Genomic DNA, 15,329 nt, shown 5'->3' with positions numbered 1-15,329 from the left:
CTGGTCTTAATGGCCAATCCACCCCTAACGGCTACCCATGTTTTCCCTCGTCTCAAACCATACTTCATACAGGTATGAGGCATGAAATTTTCTTGGGAGTTTATTACAGAGGCAGGATGATTAACATGGGGGTGTACCATAGAAAGAAGAATTGACGTAAATGCTCTCTCCTTGTGGGACTGGAAAAGTGACTTGAGCAAACAGGAGAGGAGTTAGCAGCTAAAGGACAGTTCGTGGTATTCTGTAAATTCCTTTAAAAATGCGCAACTTGTGACTTGAAACACCATCGTTCATTATATTATAAGAATGTAAGGCTAGAATATAGCTTATGTCCTTTTAACTTCAACTGTTGGGACGTCCATATCCAAATACTGGGGGGAAAACCTGCAAGCACAATATTCTTATGTAAAAGCACAAAGGACTCAGGAGAATTGCAAGTCCTATACCTTGTAGCCAAGGATGAGCCCATTCTGCTCCGATTCAGGCACGGCTGCCCACGTCAGCAGGATCTGAGTGGAGCTCACAGCTTCAGCTGACACATTCTCTGGGGGAGCCGAAGGCACTGCGAATGTCCAAATTAACAGGAATTAGGGTCTGGGAAATCCATTCATTCACTTAACGCACCTGTATTTCTAGGATCTGCTCAAACCCAAGGGCTCCTACACATACATACATACATACATACATACATACATACATACATACATACATACATACAGGGCTTTTTTCCTGGGAAAAGAGGTGGTGGAACTCAGTGGGTTGCCAGCACAGGGGGCAACTCCTGGTGGGAGGTGGTGCCCCTGGTAACACATGCGCGAGTGCAAAGTGTGCGCATGCTCCCAGGACTGCACAATGACATAACTTTGGGTCAGCTGGAACAAGGGGGGGAGTTTTTAAAAGTTTGAATCACCCTTGGTGAAAACAGTCACATGGCTGGCGGCCCCACCCCCTGATCTTTGGACAGAGGGGAGTTTAGATTGCCCTCCGTGCCGCACGGAGGGCAATCTAAACTCCCCTCTGTCCAAAGATCAGGGGGTGGGGCCATTAACCATGTGTCCATTTTCAAGAGGTTCTGGAACTCCGTTCCACCACGTTCCAGCTGAAAAAAAGCCCTGCATACATACATACATACATACATACATGCATGCATGCATGTTCTTTCTTTCTTTCTTTCTTTCTTTCTTTCTTTCTTTCTTTCTTTCTTTCTTTTTCTTTCTTCTTTCTGTCTGTCTGTCTGTCTGTCTTTCTTTCCACACACACACACACATGTGCAAAATCCAAAATCAGGGAACACACTCACAGAGCAAAGGGATACAACAAAGTCTATAATACACTAACGCAGTGAAAAGCATTATTGAAAAATGGATTTTCACAGGAAGTTTTGCAAGGGCTCTCTACAGAGAACAATCTGAGCAAGATCTGGTCTCAGGCATGTTCGCAAGAGCTGATTTTAATTCCTTAAAAACACACAAGGGTAGTAGGATCTTTCCAAGCCATTCGAGACTAAGCCTAACGCCTTGAACTAAAGAGTCTTTTGATTCTTTACCAGAACCATTTTAGTCTCTCTTGTCCAGCCTGTTATGAAGGTATTCCTCTCTCTCTCTCACACACACACACACATGCACACATACAGAAAGACTTCTCTCTCTTCTTCTCTTTCTGTATCTCATGGGTCCCTAAGGTGCTACAGGACTCGAATCTTGCTCTTGAAAGAAGAGGCAGGAGATGGTGCAGATACCGTGACTGCTCTAGCAATGGGAGTGGTGCAGCAGAAGAGCCCCTAATTCCCCAATGTCAAAACATCTTGGGTGGGAAAAACCACAAATTCCTCTACAGCCAGCTGAAAGCGCTGTGTGGCTCCAGAACATCACAGAACAGTTCCCTTAACCTTCCGTTGGTAACTATGCCCCCTACATAGGGAGGGGGGAAATCCAACCTGAATTGCTGTAAGTTTCAAGTTACCTAATCATCTCTACAGCAATTTTTCTGTTACCAATTAGTTGGGGCGTGAGAAACAGGAGCTCCACTGCTCCGCCTGGGATCAGGGTTGCCCCCCTCTGTGCTTCTCCCAACGCCGGATTTTTTTCATCTTCTCCTGGATTTATCCCCCACAAGGATATAATTATGTTAAAAGAATATAGATTGCCGAGAGCCATGAACGTCTTTGGCTAGCTGCCATGGCTCTGTCTGCAGATCTCTCTTTCTCTCTGTTGTGTACACACACACGCACACACACTCATACATGAATAACTTCTTCTTCAAAAGGCAGCATGTGAAAAAGAGAAGCACCAGCCTGAGGTGTAAAGAAAACCAGCCATTTCTTAGCCACACTTATATTCATACATTCACTTGTTTGAGTTTGCCTTGCAAGTGGAAAGAGAGCTTCTTTTAAAAAAAAAAATGCATAATCCCTTCTCCTGCTTTTTGGGTCCAACCACCAGTGATTCTCAACCCTTTTCCTACTGACTAATCTCACAGGAGGTAGAGATTGAAGCTGCATTCACTTAAAAAAAAACAACCTGCAAAATCGGACGATTACTGCTAGGGGGAGTCGAAGCCTTAACAATGCAGATAACGTGGGCTGTCTCACCTCTCCGCGACGGCAGGGACCACTTAGGATCTTCATTTCACCCAGCACATGCCAGAAAAATGCTTGCAACAACGACTGGGAATTTCTCAGCATTTTACTGCAAGGCTCTTTGGTTTCCTCAAGACAGGTCGATAAGCGGATGAAAGGGCAGAAGGGAGGAAGGGTCACAGGAGCCAAGTTCACTAACAGTGACTGAGCTGACTTGCAGATAAAGGCTCAAGAAGATGAGATGTTTGGAGGTGTGTGAATGGAGCTCCCTGGAGCTCCCTCTCTAAAAATCAGGCACATAAGGATCTGATTCACGTCAGGACTGCAGAGTAAGGTGGGTTGAGAGAAAAGGGCAACTTTTGTCTTTCTCCAAATGGTGAAACCAGAAGTGACAATACTAACAGCTCAGTTCGGGGGTGGGGGGTTGGAAAGTGCTCAGGAAGTGGACTAAGGGCTCTGCCATCGTAACCTGGACTTATACCAGCATAACCCCCCCCCCACACACACACACACAAGGGCGCCTGGCTGCTGCACCGCTTCACCATTGCCTCCCAATGGAGCCCAGCCGCAGTGGCCAGACATGGGTGCAAGAGAGCCGGTTTGGTGTAGCGGTTAGAGTGGCAGGACTCTAATCTGGAGAACCGGGGTTGATTCCCTGTTCCTCCACTTGAAGCCAGCTGGGTGACCTTGGGTCAGTCACAGCTCTCTCAGAGCTCTCTCAGCCCCACCCACCTCACAGGGTGTTTTGTTATGGGGATAATAATAACACACTTTGTAAACTGCTGAGTAGGCATTAAGTTGTCCCGAAGGGCAGTATATAAATCGAATGTTGTTGTTGTTATTATTATTTATTAAGTCGCTGCACCAGTGCCCAGAGAGGTGGTCTGGGGGCAGGATGTGAGGTAGTTGGCTGTCTAAGCTGCTCCGGGCCTGGGAATGCACACCACAGCGGCGCTGTGCTGTGAAAAACGGTGGCATGGCCCATAGGCTCCCATTGTATGGGGAAAACTCGCTCACCACCCCGACTCCCAGCCCCACCCAAGCAGCTCAGCAGAGCACAGGATGTCAATCACTGCAGGGACCAATCCGCTCACACCCCCATAGCAGCTGAGCCCCCTCCCTGGCAGCCAATTAGTCCACCACACACGCTTCATAACCTCCAGCCAGGGCGGCCATGGCCCCAGGTAAGCTGGAGGCCCTGCCTGAGAGCACCCTGCCGTGGGGACTTAGAGCACACGCTGGAGGAGGGCATACAAACTGGCGGGGCAAGAGTGCACAGGGGAGACTTCGTGACATTTGGGGAGCACTGAGCAGCACTCGTTCAGGGAAGGAGAGCCGGGTTCTGAATGTCTGCCTAGCTGCTTTCACTCAAGCTCCCTTGCAGGTTATGCAGCTCCTAAACACTGGCCCAGGGAGGGCTGAGGGCGCTCCGACAGGTAAAGAGGAGCTGGAGGGCTGGCTGCTCCGGCACACTCATTCACACCAGGCCCCCCTTTCTCCTCACAGGTGCCCCGCTGCCATAGATGGGGCTCAGCAGGGAAAGGCCATCGCCCCTGCCCACCTGCCTGTATGGTCCATGCCTGACAAGGAGACAGATGTCCAAGGAGCCAGGCTTGCCACAGCTGTTATGGGGTGGATGGATTCCGGTGGCCCCTGCTGGGCCTCCAATCAAACATCCTCGGCTGGGTTTCCCCCCTCACGCAGGGGAGAGAGGGTGACCGCGAGTCGGAGTGACTGGGTGCTTGCACTTGTAACTCCCCATCGATAGCGGGCCCACAACCACCTGACTGTCTCCCTCACAGGATCAGAGCTGCAAGCAGCCCCGAGAGTGGAGCATCCAGATGCAGGTGAGGAGCAGGCATCATCTGGTTGCTAGCAGTACCTGCCATAATGGAGCCGCTGCGGCCCCCAGCCATGAACATCCTCCCAGGATGTTGCACTCCAAGCTGGGCCTTACACGAGGCCAGTCGCCTTGCCGCACGCGTCTGCTCCCCTTCTGGCAGGTCGCAACCTGTCTGGGAGGCCAAGGGGTGTGGCTGTCCCAGCCCCCTGTGATCCTCCTCAACTGCCATTCGAGGCCAGCCCAGGAAACAGCTTTCCAGGCAGCCCACATCTCAACCTTACTCCTGTGAGGGCTGCACTGGGAATGGATCTTGTGGCTCCGACTGCTGCACAAACAGACTCTGCTCCCATCCCGGCCGAGGGACGTAGGCAAGCTGTGCCTCCAGACAGCCCATTCACTTTTCGCAGCTTAATAAAGTTCATGTCAAACAATAAGTCCCTCCCTGTCTGTTTGCTTGTCTGTGCGTGACAGTAGCCCCCCTGACGGGCTGCCATTTCACACTTCAAAGTGAATGGTCTCTGAACCAGGGCTGGGATGGGTGGGGTGGCTCCAAAGTGGCTCCAGGAGCCTCTGAGTCTTTGTGTGGCTCTGCTGCCCAAAGGCGAAGGTGTCCAGTAGCACTTTGGAGGCTCGTCGCTCCCATCACATCATTGCTCCAATGGTTTCCAATGGACAGTCATTACAGAACCCGCCCCTCGCTCACCTCTGTGGAGCTGCCTTTCTGTGGCCTCGGGGTGCTGCTTCTGAGTGCCGGGTCCCGCCACCTTTCTGGTCCCACTTTAATAATAACATAACATTCAATTTATATACCACCCTTCGGGACAACTTAACACCCACTCAGAGCAGTTTACAAAGTGTGTTATTATTATCCTCGCGACAATCACCCTGTGAGATGGGTGGGGCTGAGAGAGCTCTGAGAGAGCTGTGACTGACTAGCTTCAAGTAGAGAAGCAGGGAATCAAACCCAGTTCTCCAGATTAGAGGCCTGCCACTCTTAACCACTACACCGAACTGGCTCTGCATTTCAAGGAGGGGGAGCATGTTTCTTGGAGTGGTGGCAGCAGGGGGGAGGATTTGCAAGTGAGCAGTGCTTCAGATGCCAGCCTGGCCCTTATCAGAAAGGGGGTGTTAAGCGAGCAAGAGGGTGGATGCCCTGTCTGCACCTTCAGGGCAAGGCTCCTCTTGGGGAAGGTCCCTCTGTCAGGGAGCAGCAAGCCCGATTGTGAGGGTCTTTGTGCTCTGTCCACCCGCTCTCTGCAGGGTGGGGGAGTACCATTGGTGGTTGGAGACAGGAGACATGGCTTGGTCCATGAACTGACCATGCCTTCCCCTGTCACTCAAGTTGCTGTCATGTGCAGCCGTGCTCCAATTGGCAGATTCTGCCAGCATGGCTGGGGCAACTGGGGAGCATTCTCTCCTGGCTGGGCCTTTCTGGACCCACCCCCAGTGGGCTGCAGTTCCCATTCTGCCCACCTGGGGGTGCGCGTGCCCCACCCACTGCTCAACTGGGTGTCATCCCCCAGTACAGGTGCTGTAGCCACAGGGGCGCGTGGTCCCTGGTTGCCTGCTCCCTGGTAGGGGGAGCAGTGTGGCTGGGCAGAGGAGATCACGGCCTGCGCATTGGTTGTGCCATTGCTTGCCCCTCGTGCACCTGTCACTGGGTCAGGGCAGCCATTGCTTGGTGCTAGCAGGGTTGTCAGGGAAATGGTGGGGTGGATACTCTTGGCAGTGGCCATACTGCACCTTGCCAGGCTTGGGCACCATGTGGGTCTCCCTCGAAAGTCCATAGGGATCAGTGCTGCTGCTATGCCGATGCCCGGGCACAGGCACCAGGCCAGGCCTTTGGACTGGGCTTCCAGAATGTCTGGATGATCCCAATGAGAAGAATGGTTTGCATGCAGTTATTGGCTGTGACAGGCATTGAGGGCAGTGAGTGACAGATTGGAAGGCTGTTTCCCAAGAACAGACATGACAAGCAGGATATCCCAAGAACTCAAAAGCCGATGATAGCAGTAGTGAAAAACAGGCAAACAAGAGAGTTTAATTTCTACCCAAAGGTCTGAAAAAGGAGGAGAGGGAGGAAAATCTGGACCCACTGCCCCACTCCTCATCTTTATATCACCCACACCTTATACTGGCAGGTCACTTCACAGGGCAAAACACACATCTCCATCCTGCTCTCTCTGCCCTAAAAACAATTCCGAGTCATAAAAAGCCACCTGGGCTCACTGCTCATCCCACTATCTGTGTTCCACTGGCAGCTCTAATGCCGCTCAATTATTTATCACACAACTGTTTTGAAAGATGAAGTGCAAGGCAGATAAGTTCAGCTTCTGCAACTGAGTGTACCTTTTTCATTAACTGGGGCAATGTCACAGGCTGGCAAAAGGCAAAGACATTCTTATTTTCCTAGGCATTTGTTCTTTTCTTTTCTTTTAACTAATTTTTTACTAGTTTTTTATTATTGGAAAAATTGTATTGTGAAAAACTCACTACAGAAGGTGACAGAATTCCACAATCAAGTTGCCTAAAAATATACATCGTGTTATACAGATCTTAATTGTTAAGTTAACAAAATGTAATTAAAATAACGATGTACATGTCCCTGTGGGATTATATCATCTTTGACAAAATAGCAGATTAGGAGGTCATATGAGTATCCTATGTCAGAGTCAAATTTCCTGACTAAATGGTATCCGATATTGGAAAAAACTTTTAAAGAACCAAGATTCTCCGCATTCCTTTCTCAGTCATCGTTATTTTCCTAGGCATTTGTTGATGGCAAACTTCGTAGACTTCTTTCTATGATTCTTTTCATGCTTCTTTCTCCTATCGTTTTATTTTTATTTGCTGTGCTACTACATCGGTATTTACAAGGATTGCTCCAAATTTTACGACAAGCAGGATCTCACGGACTCACTGCGCTGGATCTTGGTCAGCTGCCCAATTGTGAGTGATGGTGGCAGGCAGGGGGTTTTTTTCTGGGAAAAGAGGTGGTGGAATTTTCAAGAGGGAAACGAGGAAGAAACACACGAGATTCTTTGAAATCATATTATTTTCAAGCACTATTGCCGAGTGTTTTCAAGAGGTGCTGGAACTCTGTATCCCCATGTTCCCCCTGAAAAAAAGCCCTGGTGGCAGGGGTCTGCAAGGGGAGGTGGAGGAGCACAGGGCCTCCCCTGAATAGCAGCAGCAACAAAGATCTGTAGGGAAGGGGGAGGCCTGAGCAGTAAACAGGGTTAGGCCCTGCAGGCAGCTGAACATGGTCGGACTCCTGCTCATGAGAGGCAGGCAGGGTACGAGCCAAACCCATGGGTGTATGAGCATCCATTCTATTTACTCTTTCTCTTGTTAGACATCCTCATATATTGGTTATGTAAAACTGTGGCCTTCTGACCCTGTCACTGGTGGCTTTCATTCTTTCACCACCAATACAGGCTAAACCTTTGCAGGATGCCTTATGAGTTTTATGAATGAAAGCCCACAGGATAGCAATGCTGTAAATAAATAAACAAATAAACATGGAGAAGGAGCAATTGAGTAGGCATCAAGCTTTTCCCTGAACTCTTTCCCATCTATTACCTGACCTCATTACCGCAAGGAGGCATCGCTCCAGCACAGCACCTAAGCTGCTTCCCATATGCCGGCCTTGGGAAATGCTTGACCCTTACCACCAGACATGGTCATGATTATGGAAGTGTTGATTTTATCAACCAAGGGGGCTATGGGCACTCACGTTCGGGAAGCCTAAAGCATATATTTATATATTGAAGGGCAGCAGCAGGGCGCATCTGATATGAATTAATAGTTGAACCAGAGCTGGATTTAAAAGAAAAGGAGCATCCAGTCCAAGGTTGCGCTAATACGGCTGCGCTCAGGTTACCCTGACATCTTCAGCACTTTCCCTACACACACAGAGGAAAATGTTCTATTATTGTACAGAGCAAGAGTAAGTCTGGGTTTACAGAACAAGTTGGGAGAAAGGTGAGGTGGGTAAAGGGGATGGTGCTGTTGCAGACAGCAGGTGGGTTTCCCCCCCCAATTCTCAGTACCTGCTTGTGTTAGAAATTCTCCCCACACGTAGAAAACTAGCAGAGCAGGGAGAATGCTGCTGTTTGCTTGCTGCATGTGTTTGCTGTGATGGAGAATAACCCAAAATGACCTGAGATGATGCAGTCTTTCCCAGCATCTCATCCTTTCTTCGGTGCACATGTGACTCCCTTGAGATCAACCAAGCACTCCCACACAGTTTACTTCTCTCCTTTCACTCTCTGCTCTTGTTTTTTCTCCCCTGCCAGCAGGGCCATATTAACCCATGACTGGGCCCCTAAGATTTCAGGTATTTCAGGCCCCCTCTGGCACTTCAATCTTTCACCCCACTACAGCTGACAGCCTGACCCTGGTAGGGTAGGTACTAGACCACCGTACATAGCTCTATATCCGTTTTGAGGGTCTCCTGAAGAATTCTATTCACAATTTAAAAAATATTTTTATGGTGCCAGTAGAACTTTTCAGGAAAGCACATTTTGGGGGTATAATTGTTCAATATTGTAACATTTTGAAGTGAATAAAATGTATATGTACACGTATTGCTGTGGTGTAGAATACAAAGTGCCTTTAACCACTGGAGTCCTAGGGCCCTAGTCCCTGTGGGGCCTCCAGGCTCCAGCCTAGTCAGGCTTATGAATAATATGGCCCTGCCTGCCAGGCACAGTTCATTTAGGGTTGCCAACCTCCCTGAAGGGCTGGAATTCTCCCGGAATTACAACTGATCTCCAGACTACAGAGATCAGTCCTCTCAGAGAAAATGGCAGCTCCTTAGGGTAGACTCATATTCCTGCTGAGCTTCTTCCCCTCCCCAATTTCCACCCCCATATTTTCAGGAATTTCCCAAACTGGAGTTGGCACCCCTACCCAGCCCTCTACCCCAGCCCTGTCTTTGTGGCTCCAAGCCTTCGTTATAATAAAATACTTCCACAAGCTTAAAAAAATATGACAAAGGGGTATGTTTTGATTTGATGACTACTTTATGAAACACACACACTGCTGACAGGGGCGTCCACTTAGAAAGTAGCAAACATAATGCAGATTTGAAAAAAGGTTTCCAAGGGAAACCGGGAAACCCCTGGCCAGTTAGCCTAATGTTTAATCAAGGTAAATTGGTGGAAAGCAATGCTTGACTACGTGCTGGTTCAGCTCACGTCTTGTTTGCTACTTGCAATATTTTGATGGGCTGTATCTGTTCTTCAGCTGTTTTGTGGCTGCTCGGAAGGCTGCTTCGCCGTGTTCCTTTCTAGCAATGCGGTACAACACAAGTGTTTTTTAGCACACGCGTGCTCTCACAGCTCAATGGCATTCTACTTCCCCTAATTTTGCTGTGCTGCTGCACTGTTTGGCAGGCAGGCAGCTTGAACAGACAGTTAAATTGACTTTAAAAAAATCACCTAAATAATTTATAAATAAATCCTACACTTTGGTGTTTGTCTAAGCGGTCTGCACTGACATTAACGGCTGCCGAATGGTTTGGACCATTTGTGCAGTTTTGAAAAAAAAGGATGGGAACTTGTTCAGCTGGCATTCAACATTGTTTGGTCCTGAATCAAAGAGAGCTGCTGATTGGCTCGTGTTTGATCATCACAGGCGAACAAGGTCGGTTTGACTGTTGAACACGTTTAGCACTAAATCTGCAGCATCCCTCGAAAGCATGATTAATGATAGGATTGTTCAGCATATCAGGAAACAAGCCCTACCGGGTACAAATCAGCATGGCGTCTGAAGGAGATCCTGCTCTCCAACTTTTGGGAGTTCTTCAAGAATGTTAACATATGGCTAAGAGGCATCTGGTAGATATTATATGCTCAGATTTCCAAAAAGGCTTTGATAAAGTCCTTCACTAAAGCCTCTAGAGTAAACTTAAGTGATGGGTAAATGAACCATGTTATGGACTCAGTAACCAGTTAAACAACTGAAAGCAAAAAATTGCAGTAAAGGGACAATTCTCACAATGGAAGGAAGGCAGTCGTGGGCTTCCCCAGGGAACTGAGTTCAGATTAGTGTTGGCTAATTTATTCATAAATGGTCTGGAATCAGGGGTGAGCAAGGAAGTCTTTTCTGCAATTAATGGAAAATGCCACTCTTCAGTTTATGCTTGTTATCAAACTCTCTCATCCTCCTTCCCATGAGAGTCCAGATACATATTTTACCAGCTGCCCAGAAAATAACTAGGTCACAAAATTTTTAACAAACCCCCCTGAGTTGAACAGGGGTCATTTTGTAGAAAAAGAGCTGGAGGAACTCATTAGCATAACTCATTAGCATATGCCACACCCCTTGCCAGCACTGGAAGTGTGTCATTAGCATAACTGATTTGCATATGCCACACCCCCTGACATCACCTATTCTGGCTCTTTTGGACCCAATCCTGGCCATTCAGGGCTGAAATTGGGCCCAAAATGGCAAAAAGGGGCTGAAAAATGGCTGAAAAGGGGCCCAAAATGGTCAGGATCGGGCCGCTGCTGAGTGGGAGAGTGATCCACCACCCGTCAGAGGCCTGATCCGGGCCGTTTCGGCCCCAATCCAGGCTCAAACAGGCCCAAAATGACCGAGAGTCAGGTAGCCGGGGCCACCTGACATGTGACCTCTTTGGGGAACTCCTGGAACAGTGTTCCTGTGCATTCCCCCTCAAAATGAGCCCTGCCCATGAATACGGTGTGATGGTTAAGAAAGATCTGGGGAGACACAATTTCAAATCCCTATTTAAAGCTGGGCTTTGAACCCTGGGCCAGCTGCTTTTTCTCAGCCTATTTTACTTTGCATGGTTATTTTAAGGATTAAATGGAGGGTGGTAGGAGAGGACAGAGAACCATGTGTGATGCCCCAAGTTGCTCAGAGAGAGAGCAGGATAAAAATGTAATAATAGATAATACATACTAGTTCTGAGTAAACGTAATTAGAATTCAACTGTTGATCCTGTTTGGCTCAGCAGTACCAAATTGCATTCGTTCAAGAGATATGTTTTGTGGTGGGGGGGGGACACTGGGCTGCCCATCAATCAGGCTGTGAAAGTTAAAACTGCAACACTTTGTCCCTAGTCCTACAGGGATGCCAAGACATCCAAACGGGTGTACAAAGAGTATCAAATGCTGCACAGCAGGCTGTGAGTGCATCACTGCTATCACCAACTCTTTGGCTTCCAAGTAAGAATCTTCCACAGCTTCTACAGCCTTAATTGATCCCTTCCTCCAACAGTAATGAAAATATGCAAATCTCAGGGCCTCGTGTGCTGTTTATAACAAAAAAAAAAAAGGTCTGAAATCCTGTTTAAAGTGATAAATAGAACTCAGACTGTACCGAGCAGCAGTGGCCAGCCCCTCTATGATTATGGAGACAAATTGCAAATACAATCCCCGCTCATTGTGCAGGTTAGCTACGACGGTGATTTACTTTCACTATTGAATACTTAATTCAAGAAAGGTCACTCTGCTCAATTATTCACCCCCAGAATAAAGGTAAATTACATCAGATGCATGCGGGCTGGAACCCAGGAAGAAGCCCTGTTTGAAGTTATCTAGATAACAGCTTAATAACTACCTTCTGCAGATGCTAATGAGCTACCATTGCTTACTCTTGCCTCAGCAATGGCTGTTTGTGGTTGGCCACACACACACACGTCCCTGAGCATGCCTGAGATTTGTCTACTTGCAAACCTCGGTCCCACCTCATCTAGCCACATTTACAGGCCACATGCATGCTGGGAAGTGTTAGTAACTGCCCCAGGTTGTATGGGGCAAAAGGCAAGCAGCTTTGGAAGTGTGGATGGAAGACTGTAAGTATCAAACATCAGAACACACAATATTTAAACTGGTCATTCCCAGAGCAAACTTTGGTCGAATCCACATTACTCATTCTAAGTCGCATGTTCCCCGCATTCCCCACGCAATCCCGAGTGCCGGTCACATTACCTCATTAAACAGACGCATTTCATTCGCATTTCTCCCGAATATGTGGTCACAGGTTTTCAACGGGAGTTTCACGGTGGCCGTGAACGGGCCAATGCGCAATTTATGCGTTTTTTTAACCCCCCCCCCCCACTTCCTGTCTCTCCGGCCGTTCTGAGAGTTCCTATTGGCTGATTCAACTTGCAAGTGCTCCGTAGTCTGCAAAGACTGTTTTTGACTTCATAGCATTGGATTTATTGATTATGCTGTTTCTGAATCAAATCTGGTAGTTTGAAAAATCATTTTGGGGTGAATCCATTCTCAGAACGGACTCGTGAAACTTCCTTTTTAACTGTTTTTTATTTTTTTATTTTATATTACTGTAATATCGAAATTATGAAATATCGAAATAATGACACTCCAAGGAAGTGAAACTTCAGTAAACTTCAGGCACTGAACTGTCCTGCATAGGAAATGCCCACGAAAGCTTCCCACATGCTTCCAAATTTCCAAAAAAGAAATGGGAGAGAGCCATCAGTGCTGTCAGTGGGGGAAAGAGAGGCATCATTATCTTCAATGATGTTTCTTTATAAGGCAAGATCGAAATAACGGAAAAGTGTGCTAAAAATTTTTTTAAAAAAATGGGCGGGGAAAAAAAGGTCCCGCCCAAAAAAGCGGTTTTTGAGCGGCCATGTGACCGGAGGGACGCGCAAGAAAGACGGATTGGAAGCAGGGATGTGAACGAAGAGGAAAAAATCACGGATTGGAGGCAAACGGAAGATATCCGATAAACATGCGGGTAATGGGTGAATGTGGATTCGACCCTTGAGAGGACAGCTAATACGATATGAGAAACTACTTAATTTCATAATGAAAGGCTCCTGTGGAGCTGCAGGCATGCCTTTTCATCAAGCTTCCTTTAATCCGATCACACCTGATGAAGAGACGCACCAGAATTGTTCACCCTTAGAGGAGGACACCTGCTACAGGGGTCATCATTCTGCTCATCTTAGTTCATCTCATGAGGATCAACAGGAATTGCTTCCCAGGAAACAATGGGAGCGAAAGTACATATAGAGGTGGAAGTACTTGGTGGTGGGGTGGAAGAATGGCTGGCCAGGGTTAAGCACACTCCACTGTCCTTGCCCTTCTCCTGCATTCATTTTCATTTTTTAAAAAGCTATTATGAGAGCCAATTTGGTGTAGTGGTTAAGAGCGCAGGACTCTAACCTGAAGAACTGGGTTTGATTCCCCACTCCTCCACTTGAAGCCAGCTGGGTGACCTTGGGCGAGTCACACGGGTCTCTGGTGCTCTCTCAGCCCCACCCACCTCACAGGGTGTTTTGTTGTGGGGATAATAATGGCGTACTTTGTAAACCGCTCTGAGTGGGTGTTAAGTCATCGTGTATAAATCAAATGTTATTATATATTATTATGTTTTGCCAATTGCCAGACATGAATTCAATAATTATTTGCTTATGTAAAACTACCTTCATCATGAAAGCATTCATCACATTTGTAGGAACTCAGAATCTACAGAAAATGCATCCAAGGCAGTCATGATCCCAGACTTACCTGACTCCCGTGTGCAGCCTCGCACCCCCTCACTCCAGGGTCCGGCCCCGATGGCATTGAAAGCTTGGATCTGCAGCTCATATTCCGTCCACTCCTGCAGATCCTCGATCGTGTGTTCCCGCTCCAGCCGATTGCTGATGACCTTTACGAGCACGGGAGACTGCACATCCGCACGCCAGTATTTGATCCTGTACCCCACTGACTCAGGGTTCCCATTATACTGAGTATCGGAGAGAGGCTGGGAGCAGAGAAAAAGAGCAGCATGTTTGTGATGGATGAGGAGGCCATTCAGTGATGTTTGAAAGCATGTGTCGTGGCCTTTTACAGATTTGTTGGAAGACTTGAGCATTCAGAGTTGGCTGAAAGTGGAAGAAATGCATTGTAAATACTGACCTTGGCACCGATATGCCTCCTGGCTTTGATAATGCTGCAGGGGCCAAGCCACTGAACCTGTCATAGAGTGGTTCATGCATCCATCCAGCAGAAGGGGCATAATGGGAGAATGGGCTGGGAAGTTCTCTATTTTAAGTCTGTGATATTTAATGCTCCACTGCGACACAACAACTGTTTTATAGCTAGGCAGGTCTGCTCCGGCCCTTCCATATAGAAAATACAAAATAATTTCTGGCAGAGCTCCAAGGCCACTAAACAAGGCCTTAATTCACAGGCGCAAACCCTCCAAAGCTCATTATTCTTGGTGGATTATTCTTAACCTCACTCAGGTAATAATGATATTCATACTGTTCACTGCAATGCCATGCAGTCCGGGGCCTTTCATCTGTGCCTGCCTCGTTGGCTCTCTGCCCACTGATCCATCTTACCTACTTAGAATAGCATTCCCAACTCTTTGATGAGAATCCAAACAGCTACTGTAGGTGTAACCAACGGGATGGGAATGCAGCCAGTGGGATCTGTGGCCTCTTTCTTTCAAGAGCAGCCTTCCGCGAACAGATAATGAAAAACGAGAGGAGATATTAATTCCCAATTGCTATAGAAATGGCTCCAGAAATTTGGAAAGTTCACAGGAGTCCTGAGAGTTTGGGAAATGCTCATATGCTGCCAACCTCTAGGTGGGACCTGGAGATATCCCAGAATTATATAACTGCTTCCCAGACAAAAGAGATCAGTTCCCCTGAAGAAAATGGCTGCTTTGGAGGGTGGACTCTATGGCAGTATACCCCACTGAAGTCCCTCCCCTTCCCAAACCCCTTCCCTCCCCCAAACCTCCAGGAATTTCCCCCTTCAGAATTGGTGACCCTAATATTGCATAGGATGTCTCCCTCAAAGGTAGCAGAGCCTGTAATATCCTCAAGAGAATTTGGGAACATATTCCTATTTACAGTGAAGTGAAGGAGGACGAAACCTCCTTAGGAAAACAGTTTAAAGCAGAAGAGCA

General features: G+C 47.7%; 1 protein-coding gene across 1 annotated transcript in view; it reads right to left on the bottom strand.

Moving 5' to 3' along the window:
• SDK1 (sidekick cell adhesion molecule 1) overlaps positions 1-15,329 on the bottom strand; it is a 227,774-nt gene that overhangs the window by 133,486 nt on the left and 78,959 nt on the right. The window contains exons 11-12 of the mRNA XM_054993345.1: positions 13,934-14,171; positions 447-562 (exon numbers count right to left, since the gene is read on the bottom strand). Of these exons, the coding sequence (XP_054849320.1) occupies positions 447-562; positions 13,934-14,171 (354 nt within the window). The remainder of the gene's footprint in view (positions 1-446; positions 563-13,933; positions 14,172-15,329) is intronic.

The sequence above is a fragment of the Eublepharis macularius genome, chromosome 12 (genome assembly GCF_028583425.1).
Source record: "Eublepharis macularius isolate TG4126 chromosome 12, MPM_Emac_v1.0, whole genome shotgun sequence".
NCBI classification, from domain to species: domain Eukaryota; kingdom Metazoa; phylum Chordata; class Lepidosauria; order Squamata; family Eublepharidae; genus Eublepharis; species Eublepharis macularius.
This window is presented reverse-complemented; position numbering and strand designations above follow the sequence as displayed.